The 18,778-nt window shown below is 33.2% G+C and overlaps 1 protein-coding gene across 1 annotated transcript in view; it reads right to left on the bottom strand.

Moving 5' to 3' along the window:
* Positions 1-18,778, bottom strand: part of CAAP1 (caspase activity and apoptosis inhibitor 1) — a 69,462-nt gene that overhangs the window by 2,011 nt on the left and 48,673 nt on the right. Inside the window, exon 5 of the mRNA XM_044657490.1 lies at positions 18,522-18,595. Coding sequence (XP_044513425.1) covers positions 18,522-18,595 — 74 coding nt within the window. The remainder of the gene's footprint in view (positions 1-18,521; positions 18,596-18,778) is intronic.

Below are 18,778 nucleotides of genomic sequence, written 5' to 3'. Positions count from 1 at the left end.
ATTACTATGTTTTGAATGCAAATCATAAATAATAACTATAGTTCCAAAATTTAAAAACTTAATGAATCTGGAAATCTGTTCTTCTGTTCCTTAACATAAGTATTGAATGGAGCACGATTTGTGAATAAAATCTAGGTTTTTGTCTTAGGTTTATCACAGGAAGCAGCAACAACTATAGGGCTCTGTATCTTCAAACCTGTTTCCTTAACTCTGTGATAAGATATTTTGACTGGACCAGGGAATTTTGGAGCTGAAAGGTTCTAAGAAATCATCTAGCTCATACTATAACTAAATAAATCCTCTCTATAATAAACCTAGCAAGTAGTTATCCAACTTTCAAACCATGTCATTAAACATTTATAAGTGTTTACCATGTGCCGGATACTGGCAAGTTCTTCTAGCTCAAAGAACTCTAGGAAGAGGGGAAAAGTTCCTACCTATCCCCCAAGACAGTGCAATACTCATTTGGATAACTGTAGGAATTTTTTCTCATATCAAGCTGAAATCTGTCTCTGTAAAAACTGCTTCCTACATCTGTCCTCTGAGATAATGCAGAACAAATTTTAATTCCAATTCCCTAGAAGAGAGCGATTACGTTACTCTTTAAATCTTCTTTTCTCCAAACTAAGGATCTCTAGGTCCTTCAACTGATCCTCATAGGTTTTGGTTATCATATGAAATTATATAATTCTATCCCTCAACTGTAGATATTATCATTTACACAAGTTATGCTACCAGCCATGAATGAGGTGATATTTTGGTTTACAAATGGGTAAGAATTAGTGAGAACTGAAGAAAGAATAGAGGACTTAAAGTAAGGTATAAAAGAGAAAAATAATAATAACCAACGATTGCTTAAAAGACACAAAAGAAGAACCTTTATGGCCCTCAAGATCTTCTTGGATCCTGACTTTTCTCAACCAATGTGTTATGTTAGCAAGTTTATCCTCCCATCTTTACATCATCGATAAATCTGATAAACATGTCACCTATGCCTTTATTAGAGTCAGGTAAATATAGCACAGGTCTAAGCAAATCTTTTATTCTAACCATTTAACTAAAGCCAAATCCATCTAATTTTATTGTTGGATTAGCCCATATTTCTCCTCCATAATTTTCCTAAGAATAATTTGAGATAAATTATCAAATATTTTGCATCCATCAGGGTAAAGTATACATCTTCCTAATTTACCAATTTTCTAAGCCTATAAATAAAAGAAATAAGGTTAATCAGCATGGCTTGTTATTTATAAAGTTGTGTTGACTCTGTGATCACTACTTCCTTTTCAGGAAGTTCACTATCTTTTTAAAAACCTGTTTTTTGGTTGTTTTTTATTTGCTTGTTTGTTTTGGTTTTTTGTTTTGCCAAGAATTAACATGATGTTTACTGGTCTGTTCTTTACAGTCACTACTCTTTCAAGGACAGGAAAGGGTTTATCAAAGTCCTTATTTCTTTGGATGTATTTCATTAGAACCTAGTAACTTGAACTCACTGAAAGTGAATAGTAACCACATTTATAGTACTGATTAACTTACAATAGATTTTAATAACCCATTAATTTTCTTCTTCCAGCCTTTTTAGTACAAAAGAAAATTTTTCTCTGAAAAGAAGCAAAAGGAAGAGTTGAATAGTTCTGCCTTCTATCATGTTATTATTCTGTCCACTCTAGCATATTTGATCCAGCTCTTTTCCCCACATAATCTTAAAAAGTCTTCTCTATTTTCCTTAATATTCATTGCCATTCTCTACCCAGTCTAAGTTTTAGTACTCCTGACACAATTGTTTCAGGGTCACAAGATGCCTTTATATTAGTCCCTTGTTTCCATTTTTTATAATTCTTTAAATTCTGAATTGGTTGATAGTACCTACCATGGGCTATTACATTAGTCTCTTTAGGCAGCTGCCTTTTTTTTTTCCTTCAGTATAACTGTTTCTGTTTTCTTCTTTAAAATAACATTTTTGAGTTCCTATTCTTGGGCTAACTTACCTAGTAGAAATTTAATTCACTAAATCACCTGCCTATATTTTCTCTAAACACTTTGATATATGTTCTCCCAAAATCCCAGGCATATATTATGTCATATTGTGTCTAAGCTTTCTTTTATTTCACTATCACAAATTATGAGATGGAATTTTTCAATTTTTATCAAAGTTTCCATTGTTTCCACTAAGCAAATTGTTCTTTACTATGCCTTAACCTTCTGACTCCTGGATTTCCAAATATATTTGCATAATGTGTAATCTACTTCTTTGCTGCCCAGATTTTATTTATCTTATTCCTTCTAAAGAAGGTAAACCCTTCTGGAGTCACATTCCTAACCCGAGAGTTATCTCATCAAATTTCAGTGAAAGTTATGAAGTCAAATTGTATTTTCTGTTATAGAATCTAGGTTAATTTTGCTTTACTAGTCATATTTATACCCAAACATATGTTTTTGTGAAACCTTAAATTGATCTTTAAAAAAGAACCCACCAGAGAAAATATGAATATGGATTTTGGAAGAAAAAAATATCATTCACTTAAAATTAACAAAAAAACAGGTTGAAAAAAAGAAAAAAAGAAAGATTTTAGTCAAGAGCCTGCTAACTCCCAAGTATGTGACTATATTAAAACATACTGGAAAAAAATCCAAAGACATCTAGGGATGACAGTGATCAGAAAATCAGATCCAAATTTCTAATGTAATTGAACAGAGAAAGCACTAAAATAAAGTTTAATCAAATACAAAAATATATATAGAGAGAGGTGATATTCCTTACACTAATTTTACCTCTTCACAACTTCAGTAAAATGGATTATGCCTAAAAATACTGTATTTCATTTAGGGTACTTCACAGAAGAGCAATACAAATGAAGGAATAGAGAAACTGACTTGGAAGAAAGAATTAAAGAAGATAAATATGTACAGCTTGACTAAGCAACAGTTATGGGAGGACAGAATAATAGCTGAGAAATTTAAAAGTGCAACCAGTACAGAATGATAAAAATTATTTAGCATTAGCCTCATGCTTGATTCTTAGACTTCTCATCTACCCATTCTTCTGGTCCTATTTCAGGTTTTTCTCTTTCCCACATTTTTAAGGCTCTTTTGCCTTTCTCTTCCATCTTGACTGTTTTCTATTACAGCCTCCCTTGCCACATCCCCTTAATTTCTTAAGGGGAATGAAAATGTGAGTAGAAATAACTATCCAAAATCATCAATGACAAATGTATAATCTATAAAAAGAAAAATACAGAGAAAATACAAAAGGGGACATTATTATATATCATCTTTTTGTCTAGCAAAGTGAATTAAAGTAAAATGGATGTTTAAAAACTTTTGCATCAACTAGAATCACAAAGAGAAGTTATGAAGCAAAGTTCCTTGTTTTGTTAATTTTAATTTAACTGTGGAGAAAAAACCCCAAACCTTAAAGAACAGGTATATTGTGGTAATTATTTGCATTACACTTTTTTTTTAACTTTACATTACTGAAAGCACTGGGCTCATTTAAGTTGTGAGCTATTTTTCCTTATTCAAAATTAATTTATAAAATAACATAACTTCAAACTTCAAGGATCTATAATTTCACCACTCTGAGTGTCCTTCAACAATGTAGGTTTTCTCTATAAGTTAAACAGATGATCTTTAAGAACTGATGTAGTCAAAAAATTAATCACAGTACAGCCAATCTGGCAATAAAACTTTCTATTTCTAGTTAAGTGTAGCTAGGCTGGGTCCTGGACAACATAACATGTGCACATACAGTATATCACAAGAACTACTAGAGATCAAGGTGTGATTTGCAAATTCTTTCATTCTGCTGACATAGGCTTCATGAATCAGAACTATCCAACTCAATAAAACATAAGATTAGGATTTTACTGGTTATAATTAAACAATGCTGAGCTGATACATATATAGTACTTTAGGATTTACGAAAGTGCCTTTTTAAACACTTGATTTCATATAATCCTCCAAAATCACCTATTATGTAATAGGCTATTACTATCCCTGTTTCACAGATGAAGAAACAGCCCTAGCAAGGTGACTTGCCCATGGTCACACAGATAATAAGTGCCAAAGGTAAGATATGAACCCAGGTTTCCTTCCTCCAAAGAAAGATTTCCTCTATATACATCTATTCTAGGGAATATATTTTTTCAGAAATATATCTAGGAAGATGTCTATTTAAAGTGACTTGAAAAATCAAGCCATTCCTCAAATGACAAATGTTCAAAGGATATGAATAGGCAATTTTCAGATGAAGAAATCAAAATTATCAATAATCACATGAAAAAGTGTTCTAAATCCCTCCTGATTAGAGAAATGCAAATCAAAACAATTCTGAGGTACCACCTCACACCCAGGAGATTGGCCAATATGACAGTAAAGGAAAATAATAAATGTTGGAGGGGATGTGGCAAAATTGGGACACTAAAACACTGCTGATGGTTGTGAATCAATCCAAACATTCTGGAAGATAATTTGGAATTATGTCCAAAGGAGTTTAAAAGAATGCAAGCCCTTTGATCCAGTAATACCACTACTAGGTTTATACCCCAAAGAGAAAATAAAAAAGGGTTGTACAAAAATATTCATAGCTGCACTCTTTGTGGTGACAAAAAAATTAGAAAATAAGGTGATATCCCTCAATTGGGGAATAGCTAAACAAATTGTGGTATATGATGGTGATGGAATACTATTATGCTGTAAGGAATGATGAACTGGAGGATTCCTATATGAACTGGAAGAATCTCCATGAACTGATACAGAGTGAAATGAGCAGAACCAAGAGAGCATTATACACAGAAAGTGAAACACTGTGGAACAATCAAATGTAATGAACTTTGCTATTAGTAACAATGCAATAATCCAGGATGATCTTGAGGGGCGTATGAAAAAAGAATGTTATCCTCATCAAGAGAAAGAACTGTAGGAGTAGAAACACAGAAGAAAAACATATGATTTATCACTTGTTTATATGGGTACATGATTTGGGGTTTTGGTTTCAGAAGATTGCTCTATTGCAAAAATGAATAATATGGAAATAAGTATCAAGTGATAACATTTGTATAACAAAGTGGAATTGCTTGTCTGCTCTGGGAAGGAGGGACAACGAGGGGACGAAGAGAGGAGGGAAAGAAAATGTATCATGTAAACATGGAAAAATATTTTTAAAAATAAAAATAATAAAATAAAATTACTTAATAGTGATGAAATGATTTCCCACAAATCCAAGGTAGAAGCTCAATTATCACAAGAATATAAATTCCAAATAAAAATGAGTTGATGGTTTAAAAAGAAATAGAGTGGCTTGATCTGTTTCACCTCTAATCCAACAAGACAGCTTCAATTTAATATCTAAAATTATAATTTGTTAAACATAGAGGGAGAAAAAAAGCACTTCAAAGAAGATCTTTAGGAAAAACAAAACTAAAATTCCTGCATTTCACAAATTCAGACCTGAGACTCTGGTCATCATTATATTTTTAGTTTTTGAAAAGATATTTTACTTTATCAATTGCATGTAATAACAATTTCCTCATACGTTTTCTGAAGTTATATGATTCAAATTGTTTCCCTCTTTCCCTCCCCCTTCCTGGAGCTGGTAAGCAATTTGATCTGGGTTATACATATATTAACATGCAAAACATATTTCTATATTGTTCATTTTTGGAAAAGAATTCACATATAAGTCTAGTAATCATTTTAAAGACAAAATAATTTTACTTTTAATTCCTCTATTAATTTGTCTTTTCTTCTGGTTTAAAAATTTATTCCCTTTCAATGATTTCTGTCTTTTAGAAAACTTGTTTCATTTTCCTTTCCTCAATTCCTAAGTTCTAAAACTAAAGTGTGAATAATGCAGATTAAACTCAAAGTGTGAATGTACCCTCCTCCTTTCCCCATCCTATCCCTTTGCCTTGTGGCTCAACATTTATCAGAATATCCCTTTTCTATCCATTCTTCTCCAGTCTAAAAGCTAAAGTGCTTGATCTAGGCTCACATAGGTCTTTGTACTTTTAAGTAAAACTTGCTTCATTTCCCCATTCTCTCCTTCTGTGCTGCTGGTATCAGCCTGATCCATCTTTATCCATCACCTGCTCATCCTTAGCAAAGTCCTAAGGCCTAAACATATCAAAGTGATAGTCTCATGATCATCTTTTCAGCTTAGCCTTCATTTACTAAAGAGTTGCCACCTCTTGGAAATTCTTTTGCCCAGGGGGGTGTGGGAGGACACTGAATTTCGAAGGCTTACAGCATATACATTCGGTATTATAAAAAACAGCAGAGTTAAGCAACTTAATTAACAAGAATAATTAATCCAAATAGCAACTTCTCAGATAGTAGTTAAGATGAACTCTCTTTCCCCCAAACCCCATGTGGTCAAAAGAAGGCACACTTTGCTCCAGAAGCAAAAATTATTAGTTATAGCTCTAGAAAGAAGTAAAAGCCCATATGGCTTGCTAGGCTGCTGGCCATCACTCCCTACTCCATTCACCTTTGTTTATTGAATGTTTTGGGGTTTTTTTAAACTACAGGTGTCTGCCTTAGTATCTTTCACCTAATCTGAAAATGTAATTAAATTAATTGTTTTTTAAAAATTCACATTATTTATCTATTAGTATAACTATGGAAAACAATGCTATGCACCTCTTGCTTTTCTAGTACACTAGTTTTATTAAGCTTCAAGTTATAAAGAATATATTTTTAAGGTAGTTTAATTGTAGGAAGTCACAGTTTGATACTTTTTAAACTATTGTCTTAGTGACACTCTCATTCTTACCAAGAAATGAATGATTTATATTATTTTTTAAAATGAAAAAAAATTTATAAAATTGCTAACAATCCTTCAAATGCTAATACAAAGATTTATGGTTATCAGAGCACTTTACATACACTGATTTGTACCTCTAAATGATTCTATGGGGCAGGTACTGCAAAGTAGCACAATGGATAGAAGGCTAGAAACAGTCAGGGAGACCTGAGTTCAAATCCTGTCCCAGCCATTTATTAGCTGTGGCCCCAGGCAAATCACTGTAACCTCTATTCCCTCTTCTGTAAAATGGGGATATGGGGATAAGACCACTTTTCTCTCAGTTACTTTGAGGATAAAATGAGATATCTGTTAAGATGCTTTGCAAACTTTAAAGTGCTATGTAAATACTAGTAATTATTATCCTCTCCATGTTACTGATGAGGAAACTAACACTCAACTCAGCAAGGTTAAGTGAGGATCATGATCAGAAACATAGTATCCAAAGACTGATTCAAATGCAATCTTCCTAACCCAATGACATTCTATCCTCTGTACCTTATCATGCTGCTGCTTCATGGAGGATATATCTTTGATTTGAACCAGTGATTTAAGTTTCAATGCTTTAAGCTATATTTTATACTAATGACTCAACTATATTGTGACATAAGATACTTTCTAATAGGAACTAAAATAAAAACACTCCTGTCAGAGGCAAAATACTCCTCAGAACTTCAGAAAGGTCCTGGTATTATTAGCACTCCTAACCACAAAATTATAACACCTTAATTAATTTGATCTTAAATTGCTATGGCAAGAAAAAAGTCTATACTCTTGGTGATATGTCCCCTAAAATTTAAATGTGTAATGACTTTGGGCTAACTATCATTTGGAGGCAACTCTAGATCTTGAAAATAATATCCACTATCCCTCCTTTGGATTCTCCAATTAAACTCTTATTAAGTATATGCATTTGTAGCCCTGTGCTATTATATAACACAGAGGAGATAAAAGAACAAAAATGATCAAATGCTTTCTCCAAATTTCTCCATTTTTTTTGAGGGGACCACCATTCGCCAATCACTCATTTTCATAATTTTGAATTCATTCATGACTCCTTTCACTCACTCCCCATATCCAACAAATCACCAAGTCATTCCTTTTATAGTTTCACATCTATCTCATTACTTCTATCTCTCCACTCTAGCTTAGGCTGGCACCACCTGGCACCTGGTATTTCCCTGATGACTTTCTCCTCCTATCACATGGCTTTCCAAATAGCTCACTCTCTCTTCCCCTCTACCCACAGCACCTTACCTTGTTAGAAAGAGTAAAAAAGAGATCAAAAGGAGGTTATCAAAAATGAGAATATATGTAATATCACATGGATACTTCCCACTACCTTTGCAATGAAGGGAAGAAGATTTATTTTTCTAAACTCTTCCAGAGGATCAAATTTGGTTAAATAATAGTTTTCTAACTGGTTTCTTTATTTATAATCAGTTGTAATCTTCCAAAGGTACTTGTTTGAGGATGACACTTTACTGCTCAAAAATCAGTAGTGTTTGTCCATTGCCTAGCACAAAGGTTTCTTATCCTCTCGTAAGAGAGAAGAAAGGAGAAAGAGATTAGAGAAAAGGTATATGGGGGAAAGCAGAAAGTATGAGCAAAGAATAAACACAGTAAAAAGGTATTACAAAGTACACATTAGAGAGAAGACAGAAAAAAAATCTGGAGGCACAGGATAAAAGTGGGGTCCAAAACTAATGCAAATTAAATTACTATTATCTTAAGGTGAACATTAAGTACAAAATTCTAGCCATTACCATTCTTTCAATAAAGCCAAGAATTGGGAGTTTCCTCTCTACACTGTATCTGAATAGCATGGGAGATATTTCTGATATTTTTGCTCAACAAACTTGAAAGCAAAGATCTCCTTTCTGATTCTAAATCTATGATCCTATGATAATCAAGGAGGAAAAATCCTATATTTTTCTCTTTCTTTTTGAACTGTTTTCAAGAGGTGTTAAGGCCAAGATGACAGATTAGAGGAAACTCAGCTGAATTCTTTCAATATTCCCCTTCAAACAATTTTAAAATAACATCTCAAATCAAACTTAAAAGTGCTGGAGCCAACAAAAGGTCAGGGTGAGTTGTTTTTCTGGCCTAATAAAACTTAGGAGGTCAACAGAAATTTGTGACATTGAGTTGGAAAACTGTCTGAAGCTCACACACTTAGAGGTGGCAACAGCAGTCACAGCAGCAGCAGATTAGGCAGTCCTCAGCCCAGAGATGGTAAGCGGGTAACACAACTGGTTAGGAAAAAATTACAGGTTTTGGGTAGAGCTGGCACTGAATGGCATAGGACAATGCCTCTACACCCTCAGGTGTTTTTGTTATTGTTCAGTCATTTTCAGTCATGTATGACTCTGTGATCCATTTGCAGTTTTCTTGACAAAGAAAAGGTGGTTTGTTCTTTCCTTCTTCGGTTCATTTTATGGATAAGGAACTAAGGCAAATAAGGTAAAGTGACTTGCCCAGGGTCACACAGCTAACAAATATCTAAATCTAGATTTGAATTAATGAAGATGAGTCTTTCTGACTATGGCCCTGGCATTCTAACCATTGTGCCATCTATCTGCCAATGTCCCACAAGTGAAGAGGCCAACTTCAACATAAAGTTTAAAGTCAAGAAGTAGGCTGGAAAAATGAACAAACAACACAAAAAAGAGTATAATCATAAAAAACTGCTTTAGTGGCCACTTTGATCAACACAATGATCCAAGACAATTCCAAAGGACTCATCATGAAAAAATGTCATCTACCTCAAGAGAACTGATGAACTCCAAATGCAAATTAAAGCATAATTTTCTCACTTAATTTTTCCTGCTTTTATTTGAAATATGGAAATGTTGTCCATGATTTCACATGTATAATTAACATCATATTACTCGCTTTAGTGGATGGGGAGGGGTGAGGGAAGAATCAAAAAATTTTTTAAAGAATGCTAAAAATAATAATTTTTTTGAAAATACAATTAGCTGCTTTCCCATAAATTCAAAACTTAATTCCAAAAGTCAAAAAAGAAAATTTTAAAACATATACTTTCCTATTTAAGGCAAAAAAAAAAAAAAATGACACAATGGCTGTGTCAGTTATCTGTAAAGTTCTTACATACAAATCAGCCATTTCCCCTATTTTTTTCTCCTAAAAATCTCTCAAACCCCACAAATTTCCTAAGAATATTAATGAAGCATTAGAATATCAATGAAGCATTTTCTGTAAGAAATTATATGATGGTTCAACTTTCTACCGATGCAGAGGTAAAATCTAATTTAACTACTTTACCAACTGTCAGATTTTTTTGTGGCACTACTCTTACTTAATTTACTGTATCAGGTTTAAAAAGATGGCCTGAAGATTTGATTCTAATCTTAGATTAGTAGAAAGGTACCAGGTTTACCACATCATATATAGCAGCTGGTAATTAGCTAAGGGAGTAAAAAGAGTGGTATATTTCACAAAATAGGAGGCAGTTGGGTGGCTCAGAGATTGAGAGCCAGGCCTAGAGATGGGAGGTCCTAGGTTCAAATCTGGCCTCAGATACTTCCCAGGTGTGTGACCCTGGGCAAGTCACTTAACTCCCATTGCCTAGCCCTCACCACTCTTCTGCTTTGGAGCCAATACACAGTATTGACTCCAAGATGGAAGGTAAAGGTTTAAAAAAATAATATTTCACAAAATACATAGCATATAGAACTTCTTGTTTTAGATGAGAAGTAAATTGGGGCTAAAGAAGGGAATAAAACAACACAGACTATCTAAAATAGACCCACATTTATACAGAATTAAGTGTAACTCCATATAGACTTTGTAATTTGAAAAAAAAATTAGGACAGTCTCAAATTTAAATGCAAAAGCAATATCTTCAAACAGTACAGACACAGTATGTGCTGATCTGTACAGTAGAAGATGTAATTTTCACCTTTTTACTCAAATGCAGTTTAAAGAAAAATACAAAGTAAGAAAAAATGCTGTTTGGTGTTACTTTCTGTTAATAACTTGTAAGAAAGAAAAAAGGAGTAAGAATCAAGGAGATAAGAAATGTGAATTCTTTAGTCTTATTGATGATAATACCACAATTCCATTTTACTCTACCAAATGCCCAAATGGACAGCATTTCAACAGAGCAAAAAGCAAAATTTCTTTGATGAAGGGCAGCTCAGTGTTCAAAAATAGAGTTCTGAGCCTGTTCATCTTCTAAAGCTGGCCTCATGTATCAAGTGCTGGAAATGAATAAATTGTAAAACACTCCTTAAAAATAAACTGGTAATACATATGCCTCTCTCTACTCCCCCAAGAGTCCACAAAGGCATACAACTGCTTCTTTTCCAACTTTCCACTATTCCCTGTAACTCAGGGCTATTGTGGAAATCTTCAAAGATAGAGGTAGAAGAGGGTTTACTCTTGGATCTCAAGAGTCTCCACATGAGTACATGCACATCAGTCACACAACCATATTAACCTACAAATGATTCCTAATTAGCTGATGAGCTTCATTCTTTTTTTTTCAGTTGTAAGTTTTATACAGCAATAAAAATCTCTGATGGTATTTTTCTCATTATCTTTTTCAATTTGATAACTTGTACCAATTCCTTCAGCTACAGTTGTGAAGTTCATTTTGGCATATCAATGCCTTTCAGCTGTATTTTTCTTCTGCAGGTTTAAATGTTTTCTCTTTCCAGGACCTCTATTTATCTAGTCTCTTGTTTTGGACCATTAAGGATACTAATTCAAAAGAACATTTTTTTCTTTTTAAATTTTAGTATTTAAATGCAGATTCTTGCAGTCATCATCAAGGGGTGAAGTTCTAACATCTCCACCCACTAATACAAGTGCCAGTGGCTAACTAATTTGCCATAAAGAGGCAAACTAGGCTGCTGTAAGCAGGATGATAAACTGAGGTTGAGGGAGAGACAAGGCAGCATATGCCATTTTCGTGGAATCAATCCAGGGCCCTGAATCCAACAGCCCAAAGAACAGAAACATTCTGCAGGCTATTGACAATGTTTTCAATCTTACCCCTAAAGGAAACAGCCAGGAAAGCTGTTCCTTTGGAAACTCCACTGGGTGATGATGTCTACAGTTGCTACTGTAGCCTCTCACCTCAAACAGTTCAGAATCAAAAACTGAGATAGTTTTTAATCAAGGTATTTATGCTAAAGAAGATGCATTACCATCTGCTTTGCTTCTTGCGCCCTAAAGATCACTGGGTTTTTCCATTTCAGTTGTACCTAAAACTGTGTTGTCTCTCTCATTTGAACATGAAATCCTTGAGGATAAGTGCTATTTGGCTTTTTCAGTTTCCTTCATTTGTTCATTCACTCATTCACTTTTAAAGTTCCCAAATAGTAACATTTCGAGTATCACTACCCCAAAATGACATACATCATATAATTTATAGAATTTGGGGGTTGGAAAGAGCACAAGTAATCCAACTAGATCATCCTTTACTGAAGATCTCCAATTAAGGGGAAAACACTTCTTTGAAGTCAATGTTCTGAATTTCCCCTAATTGTGGAGAATTTTGCCTTGGCTTAAATTTTCCCCCTTGCAAGTTCCACCCAGTATACCAGGTTCTATTCTTAGGTAAACAACAATGAAATTATTTTTCTAATAGTCTTTTTTAAGTACTTGAACACAGCCATTACATTCCCTATTAAACTACCTTTGTTTCTCCAGGCTAAACATTCCAAGTTCTTTCAACCAGTCTTTATATGGCATCTACTCAAGGCCCCTAAGGCTCTATAGTATACCAATGCTCTTCCTTAACTACCCAGAACTAAAAGGAATACTCCAGATTTGTTTTGAGGAAAGCAAAGCACACAACAGAACTACTTCACTCCCTTAGTCCTGGAGGCTCTGGCACCTCTCAATGTATTTTGGCTGCTATATAATACAGCTATTTCATGTTGAGATTGTCCACTAAAACCATCATATCTTTTCAAATCTGCTGCTATCTGGCCACACTTCCCATTTTGTATTTGTGGAGTCAATTTCTCAACACCAATTGTAAGGCTTTACATTTATCTCCATTAAATTTAATTTTTTTAGATTCAGCACACTTTTCTTACCTATCAAGATCTTAATGAATCCTGACTCTGCCACCCAATGTTAGCTACACCTCAGGTAGAAAGTAGAAGAACCAAGGTATAAAATTCAGGTCCTCAGATTCCAAAATCCATGTTTTCAAAGGGGAAAAAAAAAGATACTCTATCATTTTTAAAGGAAAAGTACCCAAAAGTCATCAGAATACTGAAGATACCAAAAATTTTCATAATGTATATTTGTTAAGAGCTTTTTAAATATCCACATTAAAACCAATGCTAGTCTAAACAACTACCTCACAACTTGTTAAAAATAATTTCAAGTCCTGACAGTTTTGCTTTACTAGGATGAAAATTTTAGAGAACTGGATATTCTGGCACTTTCATTCTAAGGGAATCAACAACTCATGCATTTCTTGAATTCCTGCTCCAAGTATAGTACACAAAATGTTAACTTATGAAAAATTTTGAAAATAAGAATAATACATAAGGGCCTAATTTGCGTAATGACACTAATACGATCCTCAAAAAGTATACCTAACTCCAAACCCCCAAATGAAATGCAAAAAAGAATGTAGATCAATGTCCTAAGATTACGTTTGAATTTATACATTTTACAAAATAATCTGAAAGAACATTTACTCAATAAGATTAAAGTCATTTATATATATTTGATAAATTTTTGTACACAAATGAATGCATTCCCTTGGAGGGAAAGTATATTTTTCTATTTCTATAAAACTGACCTCATTAACTATCAGTTTTTAAAAGTGAAATTCATTTTTAAAAGGTAAGATTCTGAAATTTCTAAGAACTGAAAGAAGCATTTTTAGCTGAATCAAGTAAGAACATCATACATAATGTTTCTTATAAGATAGCTATCTTGCTGGGAGCAACTGGGTGGCTCAGTGGATTGGGAAACAAACCTAAAGATGGGAGGTCCTGAGTTCAAATCTGGCCTCAGACACTTCCTAGCTGTGTGATCCTAGGCAAGTCACTTAACTCCCATTGTCTAGTCCTTACCACGCTTCTGCCTTGGAACCTATATACAGTTATTGATTCTAAAAAGGAAGGTAAGAGTTTTAAAAAGAAAAAGATAGCTATCTTGCTAAAAGAAATTATTTAGAACACTAATCCTAACATAAACAAGTTCCACTTTTGCAAAACCTCAATCCACAGATAATATTAACATTTAAATAATGTTTACACAATAAAGGTAACTTTAGATATTAGTCTAACATTAAAGCATGATGAAAACTGGTCTGTGATTTGATATTCATCTTCAGGACTCCCAGTGTCACAAATGATGTTCCTTGTCAACAAAATGAATGTCATAGCACTAAGTGAAGAAATGCCAATTCTAATTTTAAACTTTGCACTTATACATCACAATTTCCTTTTTTTAGTAAGTTTTTGAAGTGCTAAGCAAACTGGATGCAGCTTTTCTCAATTTGGCTTAAGAACCTGTTAGTAATATACCAACAAAATAAGATTTATTTTATTCTGAAATACTCAAAAGGAAAATCATGTTACTTTATAATGGTTTACTGAACAACAGACTTTATGTCTACCACTAAATAGATTTGACTCTTTCTGAAATGGTCAAACACTGTCAAAAGGAGTAGTGCTACATCCTTTTAAAGATTACCACAAAACAAGGAGTAATGTTTCCATGGAGTCAGAAATAATAATAATAAATGTGTGCTTTGAAAGATTTATATACTAAGAGAATAGAGAAATTAGAATGTATTTGTGAAAGAAGGCAAAAGACCTTCATGTGACTGAATTTGGAAGTTAAGAAGAAGGATTTCTATTTCTAGGTTAACAATACTTTATCATTTACCTGTACAAGGAATTTATACTACATTACAATTCAAGTTTAAGGTAACATAGCAATGCCTCATTCACTCTGGCATCATTGAGAATAAAGTGAACTTTGCAGATAATGAAATTTCTTTAAAAAAAGAAAAAAATTTCTTTAAAAATTATTTGCTTTCTTTTAGCCATTTTTTGTGGAAATCTTTTTAAAAGAACTTCCCTGAATAAAGGGTCATACCAGTGGCATTCAGTGTCAGGGAACTGAGGCTCAAATTATGGTTGTTATATTTAATAGTTGTTTGACCATGGTCATTTCACTTAATCACTAATTCTCAGTTTTTTTTTCTGTAAAAAGAGTGTAATACATTTTTACTACCTACCTCATTAGGCTGCTATCCTTTCTACCCTGTGTTTAGAGTGTACTTCCTGTGCATTTTAAAATACTTTATAATTAAGTTATTATTGAGGATTACTAATATGAACATACTTTTTTGGTCCTGACCTATAATATTTTACTGACATAGTCCTGATGAAGAAATTCTATACTGCCTTGTGAATATATGTTATACTATAATATAGTGAGAGTCACTGCAGAATCATGGCTGTTCTTGTAGTCAGGAAAACCTGGATTCAACCAACAAAGTCCAGTAGGGAGAAAAAGAAAGAGAAATTCTATTTAAAATAACTGTAGTTAATATAAAATACTTAGGAATCTACTAGACAAGACAAACCTAGGAACCATCTGAACACAATTACAAACCACTTCACACAAATAAAGACAGATCTAAGCAACTGGAGATATATTAATTGCTCATGGTTAGGCCAAACCATAGTAAGATTGAAAATTCTAACTAAATTAATTTGCTTATTACAGGCATAAAAAAACTACCAAAGAATTATTTTGTAGAGCTAGAAAAAATAATAAAATTCATTTGGAAGTATAAAAGGCCAAAAATATCAAAAGAATAAATTAAAAAAGGTAAAAGAAGGTGGATGAGCAACACCAGAACTCAAACTGCATTACAAAGTGGTAATCATCAAAACAATCTGGTACTGGCTAAGAAATAGAGTATAGGATCAGTGGAACAGAAAAACTACACAATATACAATAGTAAATGACCTAATAGTAGTCCAGTGTTTAGTTAACTTAGAGACCTAAGCTTCTATGACAAGAATTCACTATTTGCAAAGTTTTCTGGGAAAAGTGGAAAGTCATTTGGCAGAAACTAGGTATAAATCAATATCTTACACCATACACTAAGATAAAATCAAAATAGATATATGATTTAGATACAAAGGATGTTATGGTGGTACCTAGGTAGTTTAAGTGGATAGAATGCCAGACCTAGAATTGGGAGGTATTGGGTTCAAATATGGCCTTTGAAACTTCCTAGGTAAATGGCCCTGGGCAAATCACTTAACCCCAATTGCATAGCCTTTACCACTCTTCTGCCATGGAATTGATACTTAGTATCCAATCTAAGACAAAAGGTAAGGGTTATTGTTTTTTAAACCCTTACCTTCCATCTTAGAATCACTACTTGTAATGGTTCCAATGCAGAAGTATTATAAGGGCTAGGCAATGGGGATTAAGTGACTTGCCCAGAGTCACACAGTTAGGAAGTGTCTGAGACCAGATTTGAACCCAGTACCTCCCTTCTCTAGGCCTGGCTCTCAATCCACTGAGCCATCCAGCTGCCCCCAAAAGTAAGTTTTGTTTTTTTTTTAATAAAGGATACTATAAAAAAAATTAGGAGAGTGTCTAGAGTCATATGAAAAATGCTCTAAACCACTATGGATTAGAGAAGGCAAATTAAAACAATCTGGAGGTCCTACTTCACACCTATCTGATGGTGATATGACTGAAAAATAAAATGATAAATGTGAGAGGGGATGTGAGAAAATTGGGACAGTAATGCATTATTGATGGAGTTGTAAACTGATCCAACCATTCTGAACAGCAATTTAGAACTATGCCCAAAGGGCATAACTATGCATAACCTGTGGCCTAGCAATACCACAAGGTCAGTACTCCAAAGAGATCAAAGAAAAAAAGATTTATATGTACAAAAATATTTATAACAGCTCTTCTTATAGTGGCAGAGAATTGGAAATGAGGTGGATGTCCATCAATTGGGGAATGACTAAACAAATGGTAAAGGATTGTAACAGGATACTATTCTGCTCTAAGAAATGAAAAGCAGGATGATTTCAGAAAAACTTGGAAACATTTACATGAAACATGTTTCTAATTTGTTTCCTTGTTTTAAACACACCTGCCTTGGTAATGGCTAAAAGCTTTCCTAGATGTCCCTATCTTTGGTCGTATTTTCCTCCTCAAATTTTCCTAAAGAACTTTGTCTAATTTACATTTTGGTTGATACACAGTGTATTCTTCTAGCAATATATAAGCTCAATGGAGCAGTGAGACTGTTCTGGTTTCTCTTTGAATATTTAGAACCTAAGACAGTACCGTGTGTGTGTGCGTGCGTGTATGTGTGTGTGTGTGTGTGTGTGTGTGTGTGTGTGTGTGTGTGTGTGTGTGTGTGTGTAAAAGCAATTAATAGATGTTTATTCAATTTAACTTGATAATACTTAAGAAATGTCCTAGTATGGTCAATTCTAGTTCTTCCTAACTTCCATTGACACAGACTATGTCCTGTTCTCATCTCTGATCAGTCACAATGCAGTATTTCCTGTTTTCTGCTCATAACAAAAGTATGCAATATGAACACAAAGCAGATATAACAGTAACCACATAATGCTAGGGCAGAACAGAGTGGGATAGGAAATGAGAAAGTGCAAACTTGTAGTACAAAGATATTTAAGACTATGAGTTTAGAAGATTTGTATGTTTTAGCAAATACAGAAGCAAACAACTGCAAATCTGATTTTATAGAAGAAGACAGCATATTTGACCCTAATTTCATAAACCATTGATATTTCCTGAAATTGCTGAAAATAGCTAAAGTTAAAAAATATATCAAATTCTAGAATACATAATTATATAATATACTATATAATATATAATGTGTATTGATTTTTCCACACACAAAATAAATTTACAAAATCAATTATCCAATTTTAATTTTCATTTGTTACTAAGCACCAAGTATTAACTAATGGGTCCAATTCTTGGTGTCAGATAAGTTCTCAAACTCAGAAGTTTTGGAAGAACTATTCTAAGCTATCAAAAACAAGTGGCTTATATAATATTTAATGTATACCTCTGGCTAAAGTAGTTTTACTACTGTAAAATCATTTTGCTAGAAAAATGGGAAAATGCTAGAAATATGAGAGTAAGTAGCACCAATTTAATTTGTTTTTTTCCTTCCTATTGAGAACATGGAAGACACAAAGAGAATCTTTAAAATTTTGCCTTATGAATCTACTTAAGTCTAAGATAAAGAAAAAAATTGTTTAGTTATGCTAGTTGACATTGCTATGAAAAAGCTGCTAATGATCAAATTTTACAAGAAAAGTTTCGGGTTTTTCTCCTATATAACTAAAAAACAATTACAGATTGCCAAAATACAAAAGGAAACATTTATTTCAGGGGAGTCATTTAACAGAGATAACTACCCACAATATGTATTCAAGATAACATCCTTCTATTGGAATGTTACTATATAGCCCAGAATCAGAAATCAAAAGTTAAAGTTGTAAGAGAACGCAAGATTTATTTTTGGTTGTGTTATTTACTCCTATGTAACTTGGACCAAGTTTGGAATGATTTCTATCTTTGAAAAAAGCATTAAGTCCTATTATGAAATTATAAAATTTTATCTTTGATAAAATATTTTGAGGCTTGCTAATAAATGATGATAAAGCAGCAAGAAATATTTGATACATACCTTGTTTTAATTCCAAACCTTCAGGCTGCTTGTTCTCCCTCAAGGATGAAGTAGAATCTACACTGTTGTCTTGCCTAAGGAATTAAAAAAAACAAACAAAAAAACTACCTTTTAAACATTAATCTCAGAAAATATTGCAAACAGGCTTTTAGTTTGACTGAATTCATTTACATCTATCCTAAGGGGAGAAAAAAAAAGGAAAATACTGAACTAAATTATTATCTAAGTTATTATCTAGTATTATTAGGTACTTTAAA

This window comes from Gracilinanus agilis, chromosome 1, assembly GCF_016433145.1.
Source record: "Gracilinanus agilis isolate LMUSP501 chromosome 1, AgileGrace, whole genome shotgun sequence".
Classification (NCBI taxonomy): Eukaryota; Metazoa; Chordata; class Mammalia; order Didelphimorphia; family Didelphidae; genus Gracilinanus; species Gracilinanus agilis.
This window is presented reverse-complemented; position numbering and strand designations above follow the sequence as displayed.